The sequence below is a fragment of the Pezoporus flaviventris genome, unplaced genomic scaffold (assembly GCF_033815535.1).
Source record: "Pezoporus flaviventris isolate CSIRO_AGI_PZ_B2104156 unplaced genomic scaffold, CSIRO_AGI_Pfla_v1 ptg000013l, whole genome shotgun sequence".
NCBI classification, from domain to species: Eukaryota; Metazoa; Chordata; class Aves; order Psittaciformes; family Psittacidae; genus Pezoporus; species Pezoporus flaviventris.
The window spans coordinates 13035109-13060506 of NW_026892561.1; the positions used below are offsets into that span (position 1 = coordinate 13035109).

General features: G+C 57.6%; 1 protein-coding gene across 2 annotated transcripts; it reads left to right on the forward strand.

The window, feature by feature from the left end:
• Window positions 1-247: 247 nt before the first annotated feature.
• On the forward strand, window positions 248-23688 carry LOC133268509 (diacylglycerol kinase gamma-like). 2 transcript variants are annotated; one of them, XM_061451722.1, is made up of 25 exons: window positions 248-447; window positions 5648-5879; window positions 7393-7469; window positions 8503-8668; window positions 9515-9754; window positions 10268-10438; window positions 10797-10846; window positions 11417-11491; window positions 11595-11714; window positions 12717-12834; window positions 13012-13100; window positions 13542-13658; window positions 13796-13894; window positions 14025-14138; window positions 14217-14290; window positions 14421-14495; window positions 14584-14669; window positions 14877-14966; window positions 15335-15495; window positions 16645-16709; window positions 17666-17756; window positions 20481-20682; window positions 22093-22213; window positions 22304-22364; window positions 22940-23688. In XM_061451722.1, exons 2-25 carry the CDS (start codon window positions 5813-5815, stop codon window positions 23036-23038), a joined length of 2628 nt encoding a protein of 875 aa, XP_061307706.1. In that variant the 5' UTR covers window positions 248-447; window positions 5648-5812; the 3' UTR covers window positions 23039-23688. The 2 variants fall into 2 exon arrangements, with proteins under 2 accessions (XP_061307706.1, XP_061307705.1); XM_061451721.1 differs by having other exon boundaries at window positions 5684-5879.
• Window positions 23689-25398: the final 1710 nt, after the last annotated feature.

Sequence of the window (25398 nt, forward strand, 5' to 3'; positions counted from 1 at the left end):
CTGCGGGGCACGGTGCCGGACCGGTGGGAGACAGGGAAAGCCCTGCCGCTCTGGGGAGGCGGGGATTCACAGTAAATGAGGTTTATGATGGAAACGCGGTTCCCTGTCCTCCCCGCACGGCGGCTGCTCCCCGCCACGGCACTTCCCGGCGCTGCCCCGGGCCCGGGGAGGGGCGAGGGCGCGGTCGGGGCCGCCGGGCTCTTCCCTCCAACTCCTCCTCCTCTTCCTCCTCCTGCCGGCCGCCCGCCGGTGCCGGCGGACCGGGCGGAGCGGAGCGGGCTGGGCCCGCTCGCATCCCTCCGCATCACCCTTCCCGGCTCCGCCTCGCCGAGGAGCGGGGAGCTGCCGGGCTGCTCGCTGAGCCCGGTAAGCGGCAGACGCGGAGCCGCCTTCTCCGGAGAGACCTGGCTGGTCCGGCCGCCGATGACACCGCGCTGCCGCCGCCAAGTAAGGGGACAGCGGCGAGGGGACGCGAGGTGCGGCAATGGGGTGGTGGTGGGGACACATAACATAACGGGGACCCGCGCCGGGCTCATCCCCTTCCAAGGGGAAAACCCCGCGCGGGACCGTCTCTTGGGCAGCCCGGCGCTCGCTGCCGCCCCGCACAGTGCCCTCGGAGCCTATCCCGGTCCCGTCCCGAGGCCTTTGGGTCGAGTTTGAAGCGGTCTGGGGAGAGGGGACAGGCGTTCAAGCAGTGGGGCAGCGCTGGGGCGGGGAGCCCGTGGGAAAAGCTGCTTAAAGGGTCGGGAAGGACGGGGCAGCATCCTTTTGTCCACCCCAAGGTGGAGAAGATGGCTTCCACCAAGCCTCTGAAGAGCCCGGGGAGGCTATGTGGTCTTCACTGGTGTCTCAGCATGTGTTGGTTCTCAGCTTTGCTATAAAACAACACACCCTTTTGACTGGCAGAGAAACAGCCGGAGTCAGCTGTTCCCCCACATTGCCAGGCCAGGGAAGCTCATTAGCGTCTTCCTCATTAAGTAAAAATTGCTGGGGCCATTTGCTTTGGAGGGCAGGAGGATTGAGGAGGTGTTCGGCATGCCCAGCCTGCAGCAAGAGGCTGTCTTCAACTGTTCTTCAGGTTGTTTCAGGGTATGAAAGGGCATAAGAATGTATTTCAAAGCTCCTGGAAAGCGGCATTATCCCATGCAAGGTGCAGTTAACCTGTGGGACTTGCTGCTGCACGATTCCTGCAGGGACAGAGGCAGAGCTTCCCTGCAGCAGCAGCGGGAAGCCCTGGGTTTGTAGGTGTGAAGTGATGGAGCCAGGAGGATACCTCAGCCCCGAGGCTGTGGGGGCCAACCACTGCCTCCCTGCCAGCCCTGCCTTCCTGTGGGAAGGGGCTTTTCCGAAAGACAAGCTCCAGTCTAACTGGGACATGCCCGGGAGGCGGTGAGAGGACAGGTCTCACTCTAAAGGCATCCTAGCTTGGATCCAGCCTGCTCTGGACGCAGCCAGCAGAGTTATTCTCTAAAAAGGCAACAGGAGTAAGTCGGGAAGTTGTTGGTGTCCCTGGGGTGAGAGCTGAGCTGTCCTGGCCCTGGCAGGCTGATGGAGAGGGACTGGCTGTGCTGGGTCTCTGCTGTCCCAGCTGGGAGTCGGTATGCCTGCAGCCTGACCTCAGGCCACCCTCCTCCTCCCGTGCCACTGCCCAGCTGTGTGGGAGAAAGCACTCGCCATGCAAGAGCTGGTCATGGTGGCAGATGTCTCTGCTTTGCTTGTCCTTTACACAGCGATCAGGGAGAGGGGAGCATCTCTGAGCAAAATGCTGCTTGCTTGCTTGAAAGCTGCCAGGGAGCAATGCCCTGCAGCCAGGAGTGGGCACAGAGGCCCAGCAAGGTGCTCCTGGCAGATGTGTGCATGTGGCTCTGCATGGATGGGTGGGCAAAGGGAATGTGTAGAGAGCAACAGGCAGGAAGATGGAAAAAGCAGATCCCAAGTGTCCTCTCAGGCTGGCAAAATGCAGAGAAGTGCGTTCCCCTGTCATTGCAGAAAATAGTTTGAGCGTGACTTGGTAGGGGTTTGTTTGCTGCAGTGGGACAGGAGGGATTTACACTCCACCCACCAGCTCAGGGGCCTCTCCCCAGTCCAATGCAAAAATAGGCTGATTTTCCCAAATGATGTGGCGGGCTGGAAAATGCCATTCATGCAGGGACCCACAGGGCTTGTGCCCCAGGAGAAACTGTTGTGAGTGACTCTCTTTCAGCAGGCCCAGCGAGGGATGCAGGGAAGAGCCTGGCTTCGGGCTGTGCTGTGCCCACGGCTGCTGGAGAGCTACAGCCTCCACACGTGCCAGTGTGCAGCATAGGCACAGCAGGAGCTCGCCCTCCTCGCACAGTCTCCTGAAGCTTGAGGAGCTGGTGTTTTTTCCTTCCCAAAGGGCATCTGAAGCAGAAATCTCCCGTGGCCATCAGCACACTCCTGCTTAGCCGGCCAAAGGAGGCTCTGCAACAGTGGCTGCTTTTCTGCCAGCACCTGGAGGCTGCTGTCCTACCCACTGCCCGCAGTATGTCTGCCCCAGACTGGGTAAAATGAGGTCTTCAGTAGCTCCAGTCCTGGAGAGGGCAGGCGGATGCCAGCAGCACAAACCCTCCCAAATCTGTGGCGAGCCCCATGGCACTGTGCTGTGTGCTGGGCAGCAGCCCAGGAGCTGGATCCTCTGTCCTTAGCAGCACCAAGCGGCCAGGGATGGCTGGGGAGGCTCGTGGGAAGTGACAGCTGGCTGGAAAAGCAGGTCCTCTACCTGCCCATCATTGTCCCGAGCAGCCCCCCAGCCCTGGACACTGGGGTTGCCTGCGGGCAGCCCTTTCTCATGGATATTAAGACATGCCTCCTGTCCAAGGCATGGCCTGGCCACCAACTGCCTGGGCCCCACTGGCCAGTGGGGACTGGCCCATCCCCAGCTTCAACCTGGCATCACCCTTGTTGATGTGAATGTTTCAGGCCCTACGTGGCCGGGCCCTGGCTCCCATCGAGCTGCACCTCTGCCTGCATCCGGCGATGCTCCATCATCCTTCAGCTCCCACACCAGCCCCGGGGCGGGCAGGATGCTCCATGCATGAAGGGGCTTCCTGAGGGCTCTGGTACGAGCTAATCCCCAGGGAGGACTTGGGAGGTGCTCGGAGCCCTCCCAGCTCCCCCCTTTCCATCCTCCCCCGGCCACTTCAGCCATCCTGAGTCACGTCGTGCTGCCAGTGCCAGCAGAATGGCAGAGCCCACATGCACAGCTGGTGGGCATGGAGCGAGAAGGGGAGAGGGGCCATGTCCCAGGAGGTGCTTTCAGGCAGGGTAGTCCACTGTTCTTAACGCTAGCAGGGAGCTATTTTTAGAGAGAGGCAAATTTGATTTAATAGAACATAATTTGCTGCTGACAATTCAGAAGGCGACTGAACGAGCAGCTGGATTCCTAAGGAGGTTTTCCCTGCCCTTCCTGAAATCCAAAGCTGATGCGCCAGAAGTGGCATTTGTTATTCCAGCAATTGCTGGGGGAAAGCCCCTTGGGATGGCACAATTAGCTCCACTTTACTTTCCTTCTGTTGCTTCATGCTGCCCCATAACCCAACACTAAACCAAGCAAGGGGTATTTTCACTGCTGTCCATTGCAGGAAGCTTGGTGCACTGGGACTCCTTTGGGCTTCTGGAACCAACCAAGAGTTCCCCCCCCCCCTTTTGCATTTTCTTGTGCAGGCTGCTCTGGCTCTGTTCTCTCAGCCCCTCCTTGTATAAATTTAGGATAAAGAATAGGTTCTGGTCTAACAAAACAGCTCACTTGTCAGGAAACAGAAAGTGTATGCTCATGGAGGGTTACTTACAGACTGGGTTCTGCTGGACCAGCCTTGGAGATACCCTGGGACAAGCCCTTCATCCTGAAAAGGTGGAAACACTGTACTCCTGCTTGTCCTTTCCCCAGGATGAAGATCCCTAGAAAACCTGTGCCAGTATGGGAAGACGTTGGGTGGTTTTTACTGGCCCAGCTACACAGCTGTTTTAATACCTGTGTCCAGCCTTTCCCTGATTGGTGGCATGGGGACAAGGAGCTGCTGGGATGAGCTGGGATGGCCACAGGCTGGAGGAAAGGTGCCTCAGGGCCAGCAGGGCCTGGCAAGGGTGGAGAGGTGGCATTTCCCTCAGGGCTGTGCATTGTCCCCACATGAGTTCCCAAGGGCAGAGCAGCATGAGCAGACAGCATCATCCCCCTCAGCCCTGAGGTAGCTGTGCCCCTGTAGCGTTGGGCAGGAGCAGCAGAAGCATCTCAGGGGTCATAGAATCACAGAAAGATTTGGGTTGGAAGCGATCTTGAAGCTCATCCAGTTCCAACCCCCTGCCATGGGCAGGGACACCTTCCACTAGACCAGGTTGCTCCAAGCCCTGTCCAGCCTGGCCTTGAACACTGCCAGGGATAGGGCAGCCACAGCTTCTCTGGGCAACCTGTGCCAATGCCTCACCACCCTCACAGGGAAGAACTTCCTAATGTCAAATCTAAATCTCCCCTCTCTCAGCCCAAAGCCATTCCCCCTTGTCCTGTCACTACAGGGCCTTGTAAAATGTCCCTCTCCAGATTTCTTGTTGGCCCCTTTAGGCACTGGAACCTGCTCTAAGCTCTCCCTGGAGCCTTCTCTTCTCCAGGCTGAACAAGCCCAGCTCTCTCAGCCAGTCTCCATCTCCCCTGATCGTGTCCCAAAAGCCTTATGAAGGTGGTCACATTTCCTTGCCAGCCCTGGGGCTGCCCTTTGTGGCTGAAGTGAAGGAGGTCTGTCCCAGAGACACCTGGGGGCAAATCCTGGATTAGGGCTAAGTGTCTGTCCCTGGTGTACCACATATGGAAATGTCCCTAGGGACACTGGGTGGGTTTGCTGTGGCACGTGGGACCCAGCAGCTCCCCAAAATGACTTGCTCACCTTTGCCAAATGCCTTTTCCTGCAAATGGACAGCACCACGAGCAGCCCAGCCGGCCGCTGGGAGTGCAGGTGCTCTCCAAGCATCATCCCAAGTCGTGTGGCCTTTCCCTGCTCGCCCTTGCTCCTCTTTCTCATCAGCTCAGTCTGGTAAAAACCAGGAGCCAACATTTAGCAGGGAAGTGGCTGTAAAATCAAGATCAATTTGCTCTCATCTGCTCCTTGAAGAGAGGCACCTCCTCGGGATGCTGTCTTTTCCCCTGTGTCTGATTTGGTTAAGTGAAGAAGCTAATAACTCTTCAAGCCTGAACATGGATGGGCTGGAGAGGGCCACTTGTAGGGATGCTTCCTCTACAATGCAGGTTTTTCCCTCTCACCCAGTTTTGAACATAGATTTTAATTTAGGATGGTCCTCCATGGAGGATCCAGTTAAAGGTCACCACCAGCTTCGGAGATAGAGGCGCAAGCTGGGAGCTTCCGTTCGTTCAGCCCCCCTGCCTCCGTGCACTGCATCTTCTCTAATTAGTTGTGTCCTTCCTTCTGCTCCTGTCACGCTGGGTTCCCTTGGAAAACACCAGGGGTACACCAGGGGTACACCAGGCAACAAACTCCTATCCCCACAGTGGCGTTTGCCTTGGCTCTATTGAGGCACATCCTCCAGCCGCCGGGAACTTTGGCTGTTGCTGGTTGCATGGTGCCACCCCTCCTGCAGCCGGGCACTGCTGAACTCTTCCTCTCTTTCTATCCTGCTCTAGGGAGGAAGGTGCTGATCCAGGATTTGCTGCCCATAGGCTCAGTGGGATGATGCCAGCTGGCCAAGAGCCCCCCACGCCCCTCACCGTGCCAATGTGACTGAGCCAGCCCAGCCCTGCAAATACAGCAGCTTGTGGCCACCCCAAAGTGGGCCCTGCTGCCTGAAGATGAGCGATGGCGGGTGGATCTCCCTCAGCCCTGCCGAGTTCACACAGCTCCAGCAGTACACGGACTGTGAGTACCCTGCACATCGGCCCAGGACAGGGATGAGGAGCTCTAAAGACCTGTTGATCTGTGCCAGGCTTGTCCTCCACATCCTTGGTGTCCTCCTGGAGAAACAGATAACTCTTTAGATTTGGGATGGGGAGGCTGGGAAGATTCCAGCTGGTGGGACACAGCAGGAGAGTCCCTGTGCCTGCACTCCCTGGAGAATTCAGCTAAGCACCAGCCCCCCTGCTTTGGCGGACGCACACGTGAGCATGGCTCGGTCCCTCCGAAGGCGGCCAGCTCCCACGTTCATCCGTGAAGCAAAATGCCAGCAATGAAAGCAGACTGGCTTTTCCCAAACACATGGAGCTGCTCCACAGCTCGCCTCAGGTTGCCAATCCTCTGCGGCAATTTTACTTAGCGCTTTTGCAGAGCAGCCCTTCTCCTGCAGCTCCTGCCAAGGAGAGCAGGTTGGCGGTGGTGCTGTGGGGTCCTGGGGCTGCAAGAGGCTGCAGAGGGAGCCGAGGCAAAGCCTATGCACCTGAAACTGGATCCTTGAGGTCCTGCCTACCAGAGAGCCAGCATGTGAGTGTCCTTGTTGCAGCAGGCAGTGGCAAAGTGATGTAGCCTGAGAGCAGGACAGGACAGGCAGGAAAGCTCAGTCAGGACCATGGCACAAAGGGAGAGGAGGTGTAAAATCTCTGCTTGGCAGAGGCAGCACGTCCCTGGGGTGAGCAGGCTTCTGCAAGAAAGGACTTGGAGGCAAAGGGTTCCGTCCCCATGACATCCTCAGAGCTGTCCTCAGGGCTGCTGCACATCGCTGGGGTGAGGCTGACAGCATGGGAAGGCATGGCTTCCAACTCAAACAAGCCAGTGCAAGCAGCTCCCAGCCCCCTGCCTGCCCACCCGCCATCCCAGACAGGAACACAGGGCTGCAGGCAGAGGTGTGTGCATAGCGTCGCTGTCTGCATCTCATCCTGCCTTTCTTGAGTCACAGACCATAAAACACCATCTGTAACGCTGAGCTCATGTTCAAGTGTTGTCATTCTGCTAATCACAGCGTGGTGAGCAAGGCTGCAGTGCGGGCAGCTGCCTCCTCCCCAGGAGGGTGGTCTGGAAGTGACAGAGGGATGTGAGTCCTCACAGGGGCTTTAGAAACTCATCCAGTTCTACCCCCCTGCCATGGGCAGGGACACCTTCCACTAGACCAGGTTGCTCCAAGCCCCGTCCAACCTGGCCTTGAACACTGCCAGGGATGGGGCAGCCACAGCTTCTCTGGGCAACCTGTGCCAGGGCCTCACCACCCTCACAGGAAAGAATTTCTTCCTAATATCTAACCTAAATCTCCCCTCTGTCAGCTCAAAGCCATTCCCCCTTGTCCTGTCACTACAGGCCCTTGTAAAAAGCCCCTCTCCAGATTTCTTGTTGGCCCCTTTAGGCACTGGAAGCTGCTCTAAGGTCTCTGTGGAGCATTCTCTTCTCCAGGGAGATTCTCTAATGGCAAAGGGATCTCACCTGTGTGATGCCTTTGTCTCCACAGACTCCACCAAGAAGCTCAAGGATGTCCTGGAGGAATTCCACGGGGATGGCGTCCTCTCGAAGTACAACCCTGAACAGGTATGGCCCTGTCCCCTCCAGCCGGCCCCCAGCACCCTGCCAGCTTCCCTAGCGCAGCTCCCTCAGCTAAAAGCAGCCATTCTCTCTGTCCACCTCCCACCTCTCCCTATGGCCATGCTCCTAGCACTGGGAAAGATGCTTTCACAGATGGGGAGCATCTTTCCCAGCCCCCGGCCACATATTCCCCCCTCCCCACCCATCCCAGGGGCAGGCTTGCCGTGCGGCCATCCCACCTCATCCCATCGCTGCTGCCGGGAGCCCCTGGCCATGCTGGTGTCCAGTGCTGTCTGTAGGCACTGCAGAGAGATGCATGAGGTGCATTTTGGGGCATCTCCTTGCCAGGCAGAAGCCAGGAGGGATTTTCTGTCTCTCTTCCCCCAAAAGCAAATGATTTTGCTGTTGCCAGCATGGGACGAGGGAAGGCCCGATGTGTTCTTGCTCTTGCCTGGGGAAGGCTGGGGTTATTTTTTCCAAGTGGTGCTTTCAGAGAGACCTATTAATGTGCCAGCAGGACAGAGCCTTTCACAGGGGCCATAATCACTGAAATGAGGCAAAATGAGAAAAATCAGTGGGCTGAATATGTCGAGGAGGGGCAGCAAAACTACCCCGCTATTGAAGGGCACCACAGGACCCTCGCTGTAGCTGGGGCCACAAAAGCCATCAGGAAGGCAATGTTCTGATGTGATGAGGATGCCCAGCAGGGAAGGAGGAGGCAAGGAGACCTGGGGAGGACAATAGTCCCCAGGGCTGGGGGTGGGTTGGAGAGTCCCCCTGCTCCGTGCCCTGCCGTGGGGGAGCAGGAGGCTTTCAGAGCTCCCTGCAGCCAGCTGGCACTGGGGATGTTTGGCCCTGCTGCCTCCGAGTCTCTTTAGTTTATATCTCACCACTGGGATGTGGGAAGCTGGTTTTCGAGTGGGTTCTGCAGCTGATGTGCCCAGTGATGGGGGTCTAGGATACCACCCTCCACTGGTGCATCTGCATCTCCATGGCATGTCTGCGGCACCTCCATCATTCTTCTGTGTCTGCTCCCCAGCCCATTGACTATGAGGGCTTTCACCTCTTCATGAAGACCTACCTGGAGGCAGACGTGCCTGAAGAGCTTTGCCAACACCTCTTCACCTCCTTCAAGCGTAAGATATGTCAAGCCTCCCCTGAGACCCAGCGCCAGAGCCCTGGCGTCTCGCAGCACAACACCCTTGGTAAGCCAACCGCTGTCACCCAGCTGGGTATGCCATGGCAGTTTGGCCTCTCTCCCATGCTGCCCCACAGGGACAGAGGTAGTGGGGTGACACCTGCAAGTGGGTGGCATCGAGGCCAGCACACTGTCCCATCCCATGGATGGGCTCCCAGGGGCCCTCCACTGCTCCAAGCCAGCAAAAGCTTTGCCTGGAGTGGAAATCCACAGGACACCATTGCACCGATTCCTCCCTTCCAGACCTGTAAGTCACTTGACGCCAGCATTTCCATCAGAGCAAGGAGGCCTGTGCACCTCTCACAAGTACTGGTGTGGGCAGGCACCCAGAGCAGGAGACCTGTGCCAGGCACCCAGTTTCCCCCTGCCCTTGCCCAGGTGGATTTGCGGTGCATGAAGACCTCTGCTGAAAGTACTGTAAACTGCAAAAGAAAAGGGAGAACCCTCCCCGGGTGCTTGCCTGCAGCGTTGGGGCTCGAGAGCAGCTCTGGCAGGTGGCAGGGGTCTCATCCTGCTCACCTGGTCCCAAGCACTCAGGTGGCCAGTCCCCATGGGTGGCAGCGCTGCTGGAGACTGCTGGGCCAGGCAGGAGGGTGAGGCCTGGGGGGGCTGTGGTGCCCCTTAGAGAGCCCTGGGTCCAGGATGCCAGTGTGCTCTGGGATAGCAAAAACCTGAAATGAGTGACCAGCCTTGTGGCTGCCCCATCCCTGCCAGTGCTCAAGGCCAGGTTGGACAGGGCTTGGAGCAGCCTGGTCTAGTGGAAGGTGTTCCTTCCCATGGCTGGGGGTTGGAACTGGATGAGCTTTAAGGTCCTTTCCAACCCAAACCATTTTATGGTCCGTCTGCTTTGCAGGGATCAATGGGAAATCGCTTCTAAGTGCCCTAGGACGACACACTCCAGAGCCAAAGAGCTGCCAAAGCAACACAGCTGAGCCGCAGCCGTCATCCCTCACCCCGGCATCAATCCCCAGTGCCTCCCCCAGCTGGTCCAGGTCATCTTCCCAGAAGTCCACCACTGGCACCCCTTCTGCTCACAACTCCTCTGGCTCCTCAAAGATCTCCTCTGGGTCCCTGCTCAGCCCTCAGTCACCAGGTGAGCTTGGCTGGGGCTCCATGGGGACAAGCCTTTCCTGGTTTCCCAAGCTGCAGAACCCCACACCTAGCCCCGGTGGTGCAGCTGGTCAGGTCCCCAGCGTGATGGTAGTGACCTTCAAAAATAGGTGGGCTCCTGGCATCTGGACACCTTTGCTTTGCAAACTTAAGCCACTGATCCCATCTGGTAGAGCCCTCCCAGTCAATTGCCTGGCTCCTAGCTAGGGGGGATTGGAGCTGTGAGTCACGGCTGCCTCCAGCCCAGCTCCTGCCCCAACAGAGCATGTCCCCATGGCTTCTCACTGCCCATACACACAGTGCTAGAGATGTGAGGGTCTGCAGCCAGGGACCAACTTGGCAGTGTTCAGCCCTGCTCCTGTGATGGGCCGCAGCACCACAATAAATGGCTCCCTGCCCCAGAGTGCTGCCAGCCCCATGTCCCAGCTGGGAGCAGCTCCTGGCACTAATGGCCAGCCGTGTGCCTGGCCTTCATCCCCCTGCTCCCTGCCCACAGGCATGAGAGGCGTGGAGAAGAGGTTACCCTTCAGCCTGCGGAAGAGCCACAGCTCCCTGAAAGCTGCCCCCCCACATCCCCCTGCACCCCTGGCACAAGTGGTCCACCTGAAGGACATCGTCTGCTACCTGTCCCTGCTGGAGAGGGGGCGGGCTGAGGACAAGCTGGAGTGTAAGTGAGACCCTGGAGCCATGGGATGCTGGTCACACATCACTGGAGGCATCTGCTGGGGGCTCACCTAAGGAGGGCTGTGGGAATGGATTTTCCTACTCACTTTTTAATGATGAAATGTTAAAACCACTTGAGAAAACTGCTCAGCTTCACCTCTCTGCTCCCTCCTGCTGGCACCCATGTCTGACACACATAGAGCTGGGGAGTGTATGGCTTTGCTCCAATGTCCCACAGCCCAGTATGGGCTCAGTTCCCATCCCTTCCCAGAGTCCCAGCAGCCCTGGCACTGAGCACTGGCTGCCTGGGGTGCCCCAGGACTGGGGTGTAACTGGCAGCCAGCTTCTTTTTTCTCCTCCAGTTATGTTTCGCCTCTATGATACTGATGGAAACGGCCTCCTGGACAGCTCGGTAAGCGTTCCCTTGGGAGAGGAGAAGCCTACTTGGGGGGGCTGAAGACATGCAGGGCCTGCTGTCAGCGTGCCTGCTGCCCTGGTGTGGTGCTCCAAGCTAGACAGGGGTATGGGAAGGGAGGAGGAAGGAAGCAGCCTTTGCTGTGGGGCTGGACCATGGGGCTGGGGGATGCATGCCAGCTCTGCAGCAGGTAGAAGGAATCCACCCACCAGTAACTGCAGCTCTACATCAGGTCACAGGCTTTCAGAAGAGAAAAACTGTGCACAACCCCCTCCCTGGGAGTTTTCTTTTTGTCCTTTGGGTATTGCCCTTGAAACCTGTTGCAAATAAAAATCTGCTATATCAGAGCAGCTTTTCTGAGGGGAAAACCTACTGCAGATCTTATGGCAGGTTTCAGAGGAGAAAGCCGCTCCCAGACCCACTAAGAAGTGGGGTATTGCTGACCCCCTGTGTGGGTGGGAGTCTGGGGTGGACTTGGGTCTATCAGGACGTAGACCTGGGAGCATGAGGCTGCTTGTGCCCAAAGCCATCCCTAAGTGCCAAGCACCGATGTCTTTCTGTGCTCAGGAGCTGGATCGTATCATCAACCAAATGGTCCATGTGGCTGAGTACCTGGAGTGGGACTCCACTGAGCTGAAGCCTGTGAGTGCCTGGGCTGGGGATCCTGCAGGAGCTCTCGGTGGGAGGCAGCAGCCAGGGCTCACAGGCAGCATCACCGTGACACTGCATCTCCTCCCTCCTCCAGATCTTGAAGACAATGATGGAGGAGATTGACTACGACCATGACGGGACCGTGACGCTGGAGGAGTGGATCCGGGGAGGCATGACCACCATCCCCTTGCTGGTCCTTCTAGGGATGGAGACAGTGAGTGCCCACATAGGGACCTGCTTTGGCCACATCCAGTGCTGCCCACTCCAGAAGGAAAGCCAGGGGCATGAGAGGAGGGTGGCAATGGAGGGCATGCAGGGACCATACCTGCACCAACAGACTATGCACCACCAACAGTCTGGCACCACACAGCCCCTTGCTCCCTGGTCCCAGCAGGCACCCTCACCCTGTATTTGCTGAGCAGCCTTGGCCCCCCAGATCTTCACAAGCTCAGTTTTGAGCTAGCTGCAGTCGTTGCCAGCTGCTGTGCCCCAGCAGGCTGGGTTTGCTCCCTGCTGTCAATACAGCGTACTCCTGTTTGATGAATATTTGATCAAAGAATAAGATGAGCATGTAAAATGACAGCTCCTCTCCTGGTGCGAGCTTCAAAGAACAGGAGGGGTGGTTTGGGACCCCTGCTTATTTTGCTGTGTTACTTTTCCACCCTTTTGGAGTTAATTTCATCAAGGTGCATGCCTAGCCATAGTTTGCTACTGGTAATCATTTGCAGGGAAAATACATGTTTTTGCTCCATGGTGTTCCTTCTGGCAGTTACTTCCTACAGAGTCAGGAGGGCAGGTTTTCTAGCAGCAACATTCAAGAAAATGGGGAGTTTTAAGTGGCTTCTGCAAAGCACTCAAGCCTGGAGTCAGATGTAAGAGGCTTGGTTTGGTCACCCTGTTGTGGCAGGGTCTGTCCCGAGATGTGGAGTTACCTTCCTGTTGGCCACCAGCAGAGAATCCCTGGAGCCAGGCTGTGCTGAGGGGCTGTGCAGAGCTGGAGCTCGGTGCCAGGAGTGCCAGGAGCTGGACATGCCCAGGGAGCAGGGAGATACAGCAGCAGGGATGGGATGGGAACACCAGGGAGCAGGGAGAGCCCGTGGTCCAGCTGGGTGTGAACTGCAAACACACTGGGAGCTTTTCCAGAACAAAAAGCTGATGGAAGTGGCAGACTGAGTAAATGGGGACCCCCCCTCACCCTCTGCTTCCTGCCCTGCAGAACGCGAAGGACGATGGGCAGCATGCCTGGAGGCTGAAGCACTTCAAGAAACCTGCCTACTGCAACTTCTGCCACACCATGCTGCTGGGGGTCCGCAAGCAGGGCCTCTGCTGTTCCTGTGAGTTACAGACCCTCGCCAGGCTGTTGCACCCCAGGCTGGCAGCTCCCAACCCATTCCAGTGCCACAGGGAGGGCGAAACTAGTATCCATCAGTGCTGAGCCCCGCAGGTGCTGCAGGGCAAGTGGGGAGGGGATGCTGGGGTGTGATGCTCACCACCTTCTTCTCTCCTGCCAGTCTGCAAGTACACGGTCCACGAGAGGTGTGTGTCCAAAGATATCGCCTCCTGCATCAGCACCTACGTGAAGTCCAAGAGAAACACAAGCGTGAGTAGGTGGCCGGTGCACTTCTGAGCTGGTGGGTCTCCCTTGGAACTCTCCCAGAGGCAGCACCACTGGCAGCAGCAGGCCCCTGTGTCTACTGCCCACATCCCCTGTGCCCTTTTCCCATGGGATTTGCCTCCTGGGTCCTGGGCAGCAGCTCATAGGCATTCCCAGCATCCAGAGCCTGGGAGGGTAGATCCCATCCGCAGCCCCCAGGGATCTGCAGGACACCAGCCCCAAGGTTTGGCATGGCTTCAGGTGGAGATGGGTGTCCCTGATGTGCTGCATGGAGCAGCAGGGAGGGAAGGTGGCCATGTGAGGGGTTGTTTTGGATCAGTCAGCATCCCTGCACAGCACAGCACCCTCCAGAACCACAGTAGCAGCGGAGAGGCGATGGCTGAAGGTAGGTGGGTACTGTGCCTGCAGTGCCCCTGTACCTTGCAGGTGATGCAGCACACATGGATCGAGGGCAATTCCCCCGTCAAGTGTGACAGATGCCACAAGAGCATCAAGTGCTACCAGGGTATCACCGGCCTGCACTGCGTCTGGTGCCAAGTTACTGTGAGTATGTGGGTGCACTGGAGCTGGGGTGCACCCTGCAGTGCTCCCTGCGCAGCTGGCCATAGGGAGGAGAGGTTCAAAGATAGGAAATGGCCGTGTGTCCCTGGCCCAACCTCCCTTCCCCCCGTCCCCTCCAGCTCCACAACAAATGTGCCTCCCATGTGAAGCCGGAATGTGATGGGGGTCCGCTGCGAGACCACATCTTGCTGCCTTCCTACATTTGCCCTGTGGTCCTGGTAAGTGCCCCCTCCTTGCTGCTGGGTGGCAGGGACCTGGCAGGGCATTACTGTGGCCAGCCCGCCTTCCCCAGCTGCTGGCGCTGCCTTCCTGGGGTGGCGTGCGCATCCGCGCTTCTGTTCCCCAAAGGACAGGCAGTCCCACTGCCGGAGATCCGAGAGCGACTCCCCTGCCAGCACCAACCCCGAGGACAGCCAGGGCTTCAAGTTCAACCCCAGCACAGTGGATGGGCAAGGACTGCAGGTAGGTTCCCACGGCGGGGACCGTGAGCTCTACTGTGGGTGCATATCGAGCCCTGCAGCGGCACTTTCTGCCCTCCAGATCAGCCCACGGCCAGGGACACATCCTCTCCTGGTGCTTGTGAACCCCAAGAGCGGAGGAAGGCAAGGGGAGCGGTAGGTGGAATCCTGCACAGGGACAGTATTCCCTTAGGATCAGGGGCTGCCAGTCCCTAAGGCTGCCCTGGCATCTGTCACGGAGGGCAGCTCACCTCTGCAGCATCCCTCACACCTCTGCTTTTCCTAGGGTCCTTCGGAAATTCCACTATTTGCTCAACCCGCGCCAAGTGTACAACCTGGACCGTGGCGGGCCTGCGCCAGGGTACAGAGATGCTGCATTGAGTCCTCTGCCCCCTCCCACTGGCCCCTGCTCCCCTACATCACCCCTTGTCTCTTCTGGCTCTCTCCAGGCTGAGCTTCTTTCGGGACACTCCAGATTTCCGCGTCCTGGCCTGCGGAGGGGACGGCACGGTCGGCTGGATCCTGGACTGCATAGGTGAATGAGGGGCAGCTGTGCTCCCGCAGAGCTTCGTCCACCCATGTTCTTGGTGATCTGCTGCAGGTTCCTGATATTCTCTGCGCGACAGGGGATGGGGATCCTGCCAACAGCATTACCCCTGTGTTGCCCTCCAAGGAGGGACATGGAGAAGAGCAGGGAATGAGCCCTTTCAACCCCAAACCTCTCTTTCCTCTTGACTTGCAGACAAGGCAAACTTGGCAAAGCACCCACCAGTGGCCATCCTGCCCCTGGGAACGGGCAATGACCTGGCCCGGTGCCTGCGCTGGGGAGGAGGTGAGGCTGGGCAAGCATCGCACAGGGGGTGGCCAGGCTGTGGGCACTGTGGTGTGGCTGGGTGGGTGCTGTCCGGGGGCTGGGGAGGCTCCTGGGACAAAGCTCAGGGCTGCATCTCAGCCCTGATGCCTCCTGATGGTGCTTCCTAAAAAAGCTGCTGCTGCTTTCTAAACCTGCATTGGGAATGCTGTGCCATCAGCTGAAGTCTCTGCCACTGCTGCAAGGAAGACCCAGGCATCTCGCTGCTGTTACAGCACCAGCCGCCAGCTCCCCTGGGTGTTTAGCACCCAAATACCTCCACGTGACATGGCTGCACCCCCCTTCATCCTTCTCCATTCTCCTCAAGGCCCATCTTCTTTCCTTTACAGGCTATGAAGGAGGCAACCTGATGAAGGTCCTGAAAGACATTGAGCACAGCACAGAGGTGATGCTGGACCGCTGGCAGATAGACGTCATTCCCAGTGACAAGGAGGCCAACGGAGACCCTGTCCCATCCACCATCATCAACAACTACTTCTCCATTGGGGTGGTGAGTACCACGGGGTAGGGCTGGGCCTTGAGGGCAGCACAGGGCTAGTCACTGGTGCCCAGACAATGTGATGCACACTGGAGTCCCCCAAACCACGGCAAAGCAGAGGGAAGAACCCGGAAGGTTAGTGGAGCACAGGAGCTGTCACTTGGGTCCCCAGCACAGCCACAGCTTTGAACCCAGACAGATCAGTGGCTTCCCAAGGGCATTTCCCACTGGCCAAGTTGTGGCTGCCCCATCCGTGGCAGTGTTCAAGACCAGGCTGGACGGGCTTGGAGCAACCTGCTGTAGTGGAAGATATCCCTGCCCGTGGCACGGGGTTGGAACTGGATGAGCTTTGATGTCCCTTCCGACCCAAACTGTTCTGTGATTCTATGTATTTGCTGGAATGGCCCAGCTCAGTGGGAACACTCTAAGGATGCCAGCCCCCACACTGGCTCATCCTGTCTTCTTCTGGACTCATCCTTGGCTCTCTTCTGAGCCATCCCTGAGCTAATTCCTAGGAGCAGGGTCTGATTCCTGATGCCATTCAGTCCTGGGAGCAGCAGGGGTTTGGGCTGATGGCAAACTGGAGAGTACTGCTTCTCCCAGGGGCTTGCAGCATTTTTGACCTTGGCCATATGTGCCTGAATGGTACCATCATGGTGGGTTTGCCCACCCAACAGTGCTGCAGGGTGCTTCCAGTTTCACATCAGTTCCTGCCTTATGCCAGGGGATGTCACTGCAGGTGGCATTTGGTGACAGCTTTCAAGTCAGGCTTACACCCCACCCTGAAGAGTAGAGGATGCAGTGAGCTTCAGGAGAGCTGCTGGGGCAGAGCTGCCAGGAGCAGGGTCCTGGGGTGTCCCCAGAGCCCACTGCCCTGCTGGTAGCCCTTCCTTCCTCCCTCAGCATCCACCGTCATACAGAGCCCCTGTGATGAGGGAAGGAAGCCAAGTGCGCTAATTACATCTCGCTTAACACATCCATTCAGTACTCTGTGAGCAGCCTGGCTGAGGGTTCCTCCATCATCTCAGCATGTGCCATGGGGTCCGCAGCAAGGCCAAAGAGCTGAGCCCACATTATCCTGGCCTGTGCCCACAGGGGGGCGGAGGGGGGTTCTATTTCCCTGCTGTGCCACCAACCTCTCTGTGCTCCCTCTCCCTGCAGGATGCCTCCATCGCCCACCGCTTCCACATCATGCGAGAAAAGCACCCTGAGAAATTCAACAGCAGGTAAGGGCTGCCCATGGGCCCCTCCAAAAGCTGGGTGAGGGGGGATGCCCTACTGCTGCCATGCACCATGCAGAGGGGAAGTGCTGGAGCTTCCCAGCCTCCCACCAGGCTCTTTTTGCCCTTCTCCTCATGGGGCTGTCAGCAACCCTGAGGACATGGCATGGTGTTCAGCCAGCCTTAGGGGACAGGCATGGTGGGGGTCCAGGGTGCTTCTTCATGCCCCATGCAGCAGTAGCAGGTTGCTCAAACTTGGCCACACACCCAATTACACTCATTTGTGCTTTATAATTAGCATCGAATTCCAGAACTGGCATGAGCAGGCCAGGCAGTGAGGGCAGGGCAGACAGCAGGTCACAGCTCGCTCTTGCTGTGCTCAGGGTGTATGGAAACGGTGTGATGGCAGCAGGAGCTGTGGCCTGTGACCCTCATCCCCATGTTCATACATACCTGCTAGAAAAACCCCAAATGGACCAAAGCATCTGTCTCTGCTCTGAAATCCAGAGGTTACAGCTCCCCCTGGAAGCCTGGTGCAGTGATTGATGCAGGGGATGAGCAGTGGTCAGGGCTGCCTGGCAGGGTGCTGGGAGGGTGTGAGGCAGGGTTTGAGGTGGAGGACAACCCCTCCATGGGGTACCCCACCCTGGCAGCCCTGTTGAGAGACAACAGCCCATGGTCAGCTCTGCTAAGATGAAAGCACCCCTGTCCCATGCTGAGGGAGTATTCAGCACCCCCATCCTTCCCCTCCACAGGGTGTCAGAGTCAGGTCTGCTCAAGCCACCCGCTGTCCCACAGCACAACTCCCTGGGGCTGTGACACCGGTGGTCCCTCCCCACAATTGCTTGTGTCCCTATCACAACGGCTCCGGAAAGGTTCTGGCAGCCCATTCTGGGGGGTGGGGAGGGTATGGGGCAAAGTGCCACTTCCAAGCAGGATGCTGATGCATGTCTGTGCCCCAGAATGAAGAACAAGCTGTGGTACTTTGAATTCGGGACATCAGAGACCTTTGCAGCCACCTGCAAGAAGCTCCACGACTATGTTGAAGTGGAGGTAGGTTTCCTTGGGAAGGTTCCTTGCTCCAGCCATGGCACAAAGGCTTTTTGGGAGATGTTACCTGTGGGTCATAGAGTCATAAAATGGTTTGGGTTGGAAGGGACCTTAAAGCTCATCCAGTTCTAACCCCCTGCCATGGGCAGGGACACCTTCCACTAGACCAGGCTGCTCCAAGCCCTGTCCAACCTGGCCTTGGACTCTGCCAGGGATGGGGCAGCCACAGCTTCTCTGGGCAACCTGTGCCAGGGCCTCACCCCCCCGATAGTGAAGAGTATTTCCCTCATATCTAATCTAAATCTCCCCTCTGTCAGCTCAAATTCATTATTTCAGCTTAAAGCAGGGTCCCTTGGTCAAGGCTTTTGGGGGTTTGGGGAGTGGGTGCCATGGCAGGTTTGACCCCTTAGGGTGGCAGGAGGATGCTGTGGCTGGCAAGACTCACTTTCACTGCGCAGCACACGCTGCAGAGCTGGCCAGCTGCAGGCAGAAGAATAGCCCTGTATTCCCCCCCACCCCCTTTCCAGCTGTATTTGAGAGCGTGCCTGGAATAATCTCTGGATGACATGGAAACAGCCTTTAATTATAGCGGGGAGGAGGGTTCATGGTTGCTACGAGCGCTGTCATTTCTCCGCTTGTGCTGGAGGGTTTGGGCCATGTTTGCTGTAAACTTCCACCTCTTCTTACCCCTGGATACATGACCCTTTTATAGTTTTGGCTTGAGGGGAGTTTCAGCCCTTCCCAAAGCTCTTATGGAGTAGCTGCACCCTTGGCAGCTGGTGGGGAGGGACACGGATGTCTCACCCCCTTCTCCAGCCACATGCCAGTGTCCCACGGCACATGAAGTCCACGTCTGTGGGGTTTGACGCTGCTGGAGATGCGTGTGAGGTGCCCTCCACTGCTTGTGAGGTGCCCGCACACTCCCCACCAAAGCATCATCAGCTGCTCCGCACTGGCAGGAAAGCGTTAATCCCACAGGATCTGAAGTTGAAAGCGGCAGCCTGTCCTCCCCCCAGCTCCCAGGCAACTGTCAGCCTTGCAGAGAAACGGCAGTTTTGTTTTGGAAATTGGCACTCGCTCCCCTAACAGCTCCTGGAAATGAATCTGCTTTTCCCCCAGCTGCAAATCTGGACTTCCAGCATCGCTGCCAGTGTGCCGTCAGCTGCCCCTGCTCAAAGAGCCCATTGTAGTGCGCTGGCACGCTAACAGGGGAGGGCACAGGCAGGGGGTGATCACTCCCTGCATGCGTGGGTAGCTGTGGTCCTGTCTGCCCTGCAGCATCCCCGGAAATCCCACAGCCCAGGCAGCCCTGGGCCGCTCTCATCCCACTATGGCCAGGTCGGTAAGAAGGATGCCTGCGATTAGGAGCGATGCTCAGCTCAGCTAGGGATGGGAAAATGGGAAATCAAAGTTCTCTTGCTCAGTATCAAGACAGTTAGGGTCTTTCCTACAAATCATCGTATCATTAAGATGTATTGAGAACGAAAGGATTCACAGTCTTTCCAAGCTCTGGAGAGACAGCTTTTCACTCCCAAAACAGAAGATTCCTGCCTTTTGCCTTCAACAGAAAGCTAAAAATAAGATCTTGGAGCACTGGGGAGGCAGAGCAGATCTGAACACACAAGAGACACTTGCTTGTGCGAGCACCCAGCTCCACATACATGTGGCCGGCGCTTAGCGCTTGCAGAGAGGGTATCAAAAATAAGCTCGAGACCTTCACTCTTTGCTAGAGGAAAACAACTGGAGCCAAAGCAGCAGCAGGGGTTCATCCAGCCCATTTGCATTCCTCTTTTCAAAGCAAGAGTGGGTAGAAATGCCATTGCATCACCGAAATGCAAGGAATAAAAAGTGCTGCTGTTTGCTGAAGCGCAGCATGGTAGGCAGAGTTGCATAAAGGAGAATACAAGTGCTCCAGAGAAAACACAGTTGAATGGGAAAGCAGCTGCTTCCTCCAGAGGTACCTAGAAAGGGGATCCAGCATCACTTGGGTAGCATGGGAGTGAGAAGACCTGAAGTTAAAAAATTCATTTCCATGGCTGCTGCTTTCAGGCCTGTGGGAAAGCCGCAGACAACAGATATTTTACCTTTCACAGGGAATTCTCAGCTGTGCAGACCTGCTGTAAGGATGTGAAGCCCAGGGTACCAGTTCTGTGTGCTTGGCTTGCAGTTTTCTCTCCCTAACCTGCCGTTTTTATCTCTGACATCTTCCCTATCACTTCCTTCCATCCTCATTTCTAGTTTCCAAATTGCACTTGAAGATAACTGGTTTGAGTTAGATTTTGGGCAGCCAAACTTTCTGATTCTTTGGCATCAGTTTGAACAAGGGGAGGCGAGGAAGCATGTGCTGGAGATGCTTGGATGAAAGTTTCTCCGAGGCCAAGGTGGAATTGTCTTCTATTTTGGGTTGTAGCACTGAGTGCAACCAAGGTTTTATGTGGTCTCACAGGAATTTGCTTTTCAAAACTGCCATCTGGGATGTGCAGTAGAATTCATATTGAATGGAGGGGAAAGCAGCACAAGGAAAGTGAGGTGGTTGTTGTCAGCCCTAGAAAAGCTAAACGGGGAGATATTTCTTTGCACCTCCAGCCCCAACCACCCTGGGGCAGGATTGCCTGGGGATCCACTATGCTTGGGGAGCCCAGCTCCTTTGGTGTGCAGGTGGGGAGAGGAGGCCGGGCTCCATGGTGCTGGGCACCCTGTGTCCTGACACTGCCCGTGTGCCCACAGTGTGACGGGACCATGCTGGACCTGAGTAACACGTCCCTGGAGGGCATTGCTGTCCTCAACATCCCCAGCATGTACGGCGGCTCCAACCTCTGGGGTGAGACCAAGAAGCAGCGCGGTTACAGCCGGCTGGGCAAGAAAGTCCCTGAGAAGCTGCATGCCACGGTGGTCACTGATGCCAAGGACCTCAAGTTCTGTGTGCAGGGTGAGCAGTGGAGCCTGAAGATGGCTGGGATGTGTGGGGTTGGCATGGGGTATGTGACAGTTCTGGCTGAGGCTCAGTGCACATGGCACTGGAGCAATAGCACTGGAGGGATTGCTATTGTCTTGATGTCTTTTGGGGTGACGGGGTGATCTCAACAATGATCTGTCCAAGCTGGAGAAGGGGGATGGCTCCATCCATCTGCATCCCATTTCTCAGGGCTGGTCATTCTGTTCCATGGTGACCAGAGAGGACGTGGCTCCCATGCCTGGCCATCCATCTCTCCTCCCACCCTCTGGGGACCATGATGCTTGGAGATGGGGAGGGGTGTTCCAAATGGGACCCATCACCTGCAGGCATGAGGCTGGGCAGCCTCAGTGCTCTCTGTGGCTGGCAGGCAGGCGCTGCTGCAGAGGAGGAACTGGAAGCAGAGCTGCAGAGCTGGCACCGAGGGCTTTAGTAAGCATCTTTCCAGGTTCCAACACAGCTCTGCCAGCCTGGCTGGGGGAGGGGGGATGGGGCTCAGGAACACCACAGGACCCAGGCCGTGCTCCACTGGCACTTTGGACCTGCTGCTGCAGCCACTGGGACTGTCCCCGGGGCACATGTGGGGCACAGGCAGCCCATAGTGCTGGCAGGGCTCCCCAGCACAGAGCAGTGGGTTAGAAAGCACACAGCAAAATAGGCAAAGGGCCCGTATTTTCCAGCTGCCAACCTCCTGCAGCCTGGGGCTGGGGTGGGAAACTGCCCCCCTGCAGCATGGCTCCGAGCATCCCAGGCTGTCATTGGCTCAAGCACATGGGCAGCAGGGAGCAGGACAGGGCAAAGGCCTGTTCCAGAGGTGGTGAGAGGCAGTGGGTCAGTCTCCTGGGCATATCCCCAGTAGGTAGGAGGCTGTGGAGAGACTCAGAGAGCTTCTCCTGGGGGAGTTTCACCAAGGGTGAAAGAGGACCCTGAGGGGAGTGAGAGACCATTACTTGCCCTGGTGTGGAGCACCTTTGCTGGTGTCCCTCCCAGTAAGGATTCTGCTGTGCGTCCTTGCTCCTGTGGGGCTGCAGTGCTCCAGGGCACCCAGGGAAAGGTATCTGCCACCATTTCATACACCAGTGCAAACAAGCAAAGGGCTGGGGGTATCTGGGCTGCCACCTTGCAGCTATGCGGGGCTGGGCACTACTTCAGACCACGAGTATTTTTGCTCCAGAGATTTTGGACATCGCCACTGCCCAATGCTGTGAATGCTGTGCTCAGTGGTCTCAGGGCATGAGGGACATCAGGACACATCCCCACAGTGTCACCGTGTCACCAGCCTCGGTGCCCTGCAAGGCAGGCAGTGGCCCCAGTGTTTCAGATGATGGCAGAAGGTGGGGGATCCCCAGACACAGGGGAACCGGCTGTGATCCCTCTCTCTTGCAGACCTCAGCGACCACCTCCTGGAGGTGGTGGGGCTGGAGGGTGCGATGGAGATGGGGCAGATCTACACAGGGCTGAAGAGTGCTGGGAAGAGGCTGGCCCAGTGTTCATCTGTCACCATCAGGTATTTGTCACCCTTCCCAGCTGAGCACCTAACCGGCGGCAAAAGCTGATGCCTGTGTCATCCTGTGTTCCCTCTATTTGCACCTTGCAGGACATCCAAGCTGCTGCCCATGCAGGTGGATGGGGAGCCCTGGATGCAGCCATCCTGCACAGTGAGTCCTCAGTGTGCTGGCAGTGTGTTGGCATGGGGCAGGCAGGGCTGGCAGCATGATGGGATGCGGGCAGGCAGGGCTGGCAGCATGATGGGATGCGGACAGGCAGGGACTGGCAGCATGATGGGCAGCCTTGGCTCCCCACACAGCATGGCAAAGCTTGTGGAGGAAGGCTCCTGTGCTTGCTGGTGGGTAGCCCACAATGTGCCATGGACTCATGGCAAGCAGTCATGGGAGCCATGGGGACAGGGACACACCTGTTCCTTGCAGGGTGGGTGGGCACAGCCACATGCCTTCTGGGGAGGGGGCTGCAGTGTGGTCCCCCACCATCTGGCAGGCAGCTTGTCCAGAGGAGAAATCCTCTGCCTATCCCTGGATGTGATTCTGGAGCAGTTACTCCCATGCAGTGGGATGACATTTAATGACAGAGCCGTGGGGCAGTGCTGTTCCTTGCCTCAGTGCTGGGTGTTCCCAGCTTGCTGAGGTCACTCTGTGGGGTCCCTGGGCTTGGGGTGCCCGGGGAGGCTCAAAGCCCAGGACCCCCTTATGAGCTGGGGTTTTCACTTCTCTTTTAGGTCAAAATCACACATAAGAGCCAAGTGCCGATGCTGCTGGGCCCCCCCCAGAAGAGCAGCTTCTTCTTCCTGAAGAGAAGAAACCGAACTCGAGAATAAGCAGTGTGCAAGGAGCCACAGCACAGAGGGGTCCCGAACACACACCCAGTGCAGGGGTCCCCCAATCCCCACTCTGTGGCAGGGAGAGAAAACTCCCTCCCGAGCCCAGCGGGGATGATTTGTCCTAGGAAGGTCTTGGAGGTTCCTTCCCAACCACCACAAGCATCTTCTCCAGGCAGATGGAGGCGGAGGGCGAGGGCAGGCCGGCACACAGGGAGCATGTTTGCCAGTGCAGCGCCAGGACTGGGTTTCCTTTCCCTCTATTTAAATGACGCCCGCCCCAGCAGAGCTGCAAAGGAACATGCTCCGGAGCAAAGGCCAAGTTTCACTTATTTATTTCCAGCCCTCTGGAAGGACACTCCATGTTCTGCTGCCCTGGCTTTGTGTCCACCAGCCCCTGCACACGGAGGAGTTATTTATTTTCTTAGCCTAGAGGAGATGGTCTCTGCCCTGCCTTCAGCCACTGTTCTGGGATGGGTTTGAAGCAGCCTTTGCTGCCCTGGGAGCCGCAAGGCGTGGGACAGGCTGGGGACAGATGGTGCCTGGGCCACAGGGACGAGCGTGGGATGGATGGGAGGAGACTGTGTTTTGAAGGGGAAACAACAAAAATGGGATTTCGGGGGAGCTGTCAGTCCTGCCCCCCCCCCCCCCCCCCCCCTTCCCCCATGCCCCAGGTCTGGACTTCATGTTCATATTGATGTGAGTATTCAGCAAACTTTGGGGGAGCTTCAGGGGTCACCTTCTTTTTATGAGCCTGGGTTGGACACAAACGCCACCTGCCTTGTCTGCTGGCTCCCCATGGCACCTCCTTCCATGAGGACTTTCCTCTCTCCTAAAGCCTGCCAGCCTGCCCCAGGGGCTAGGGATCCTGGAGACAGACATCCAGATGCTCTTCTCACTTGGAAGTGTGTGTTATTCCCCCTTTTTACATGTCCTCCCTGTGTGCTTCACCAGGCCTGTGCTGTCCCAGTGGTGATTTGTGCTGCCTCTGATGCTCCTGGGTGGCTGCAGGGAGCATGGAAGAGCTGTTGCACCTCAGTTTCCACATAGCCAGGTCCCCAGCCCACCCTGAAACTGAGGAGCCTTGCAGATGCTGGCTGCTAGATCGCAGCTGGAATGCACAGGCAGGTTTTGGTGGCATCACCTATGTGTCCCTAACTAGATGTTTGGGGGCAGACCACAGGATGCAGCTTCCCAGGATGTGATGGGGACCAGAAAACGGGCAAATGCACAGAGGCCATGGTGATCTGGGTGTGTGACCTGCTTCACAGTGCTTCCAGCAGCCAGGAGAAGGCAGGGTCAGCCCACAGGAAGAGCTGCTGGTTGCTTCTGCAGGCACCTGCTGTCTCCTGCAGTGACGCTTGTGTGGGGGGATGCCCAGCTCCCCAGTCAGTCCCCATTCCCAGGCAGCTGCCTCCTTTCTGGTGGAGGCCCCTGTGCTACTGTCATGAATCCAGGAGTGGTGTGTGCCCCATGGATGTTGCCACAGGCAGGAAAACCACTGCCTGTCTGCACTATGCCTCTGCCACAGGGAACAAGTCACCATATCCTCCCCAGTGACGCAGTGGCTGGTCCCTCCTCACGCTGCAGGTCTCCATTCAGTAGCATCCTCCTGTCTGTGCAGAGGGTGCTGCTGTCATTATGTTTCAGAGTGAACAGTGAGCTGAAAGAGAGCTGCTGATCACCCTCCCAAGCAGGGGCAGTGCTGCCGTGTGTGTGCTCTTTCTGATAGCAGCCATAGGGCCCTGCTTACAAGGGAGGAGCTGGCAGCACCCCAGGGGAGCCCCAGCCAGGCTCCATCCCACAAGTGCCCCTCTCAGCCAGGGCACAGGAGGAGGCTCCAGTGGGCTGCCACAGCTCCCCCTCCTCCTGCCCTCGGCACCAGCACCGGGCAGGGGGAGTTGGGGGCAGGTGCTCGCTGCAGTGTAGCACCCAGCGGTGTGCTGGTGGTAGCTGAGGAGCCGTGAGGAGGGTGCCCTGTGCTGCGGAGCACAGAGGTTGCCACAGTTCACAAGAGCTGTGAGCCGTGCACGAGCACACTCCACCCACAGTGTGTAAATCCACCCTCCTTCTCCTCACCCGGGGCGCCTGTTAATGAATACCCAGGTGAAAGCATACGGGAGCCAGGCCAAATAAACCCCGTGTCCCACAGACCAGCAGCCTCCGTTTCTCCAGCCCTTCTGCAGCAGCAGCTGTGCCTGGAAGCCCCCTGCTTGGGGTGGGTGAAAGAACCCTCAACCATCTCTGGCAGTGTTCAAGGCCAGGCTGGATGGGGCTTGGAGCAGCCTGTTCTAGTGGAAGGTGTCCCTGCCCATGGCAGAGGGTTGGAACCAGATGAGCTTTAAGGTCCCTTCCAACCG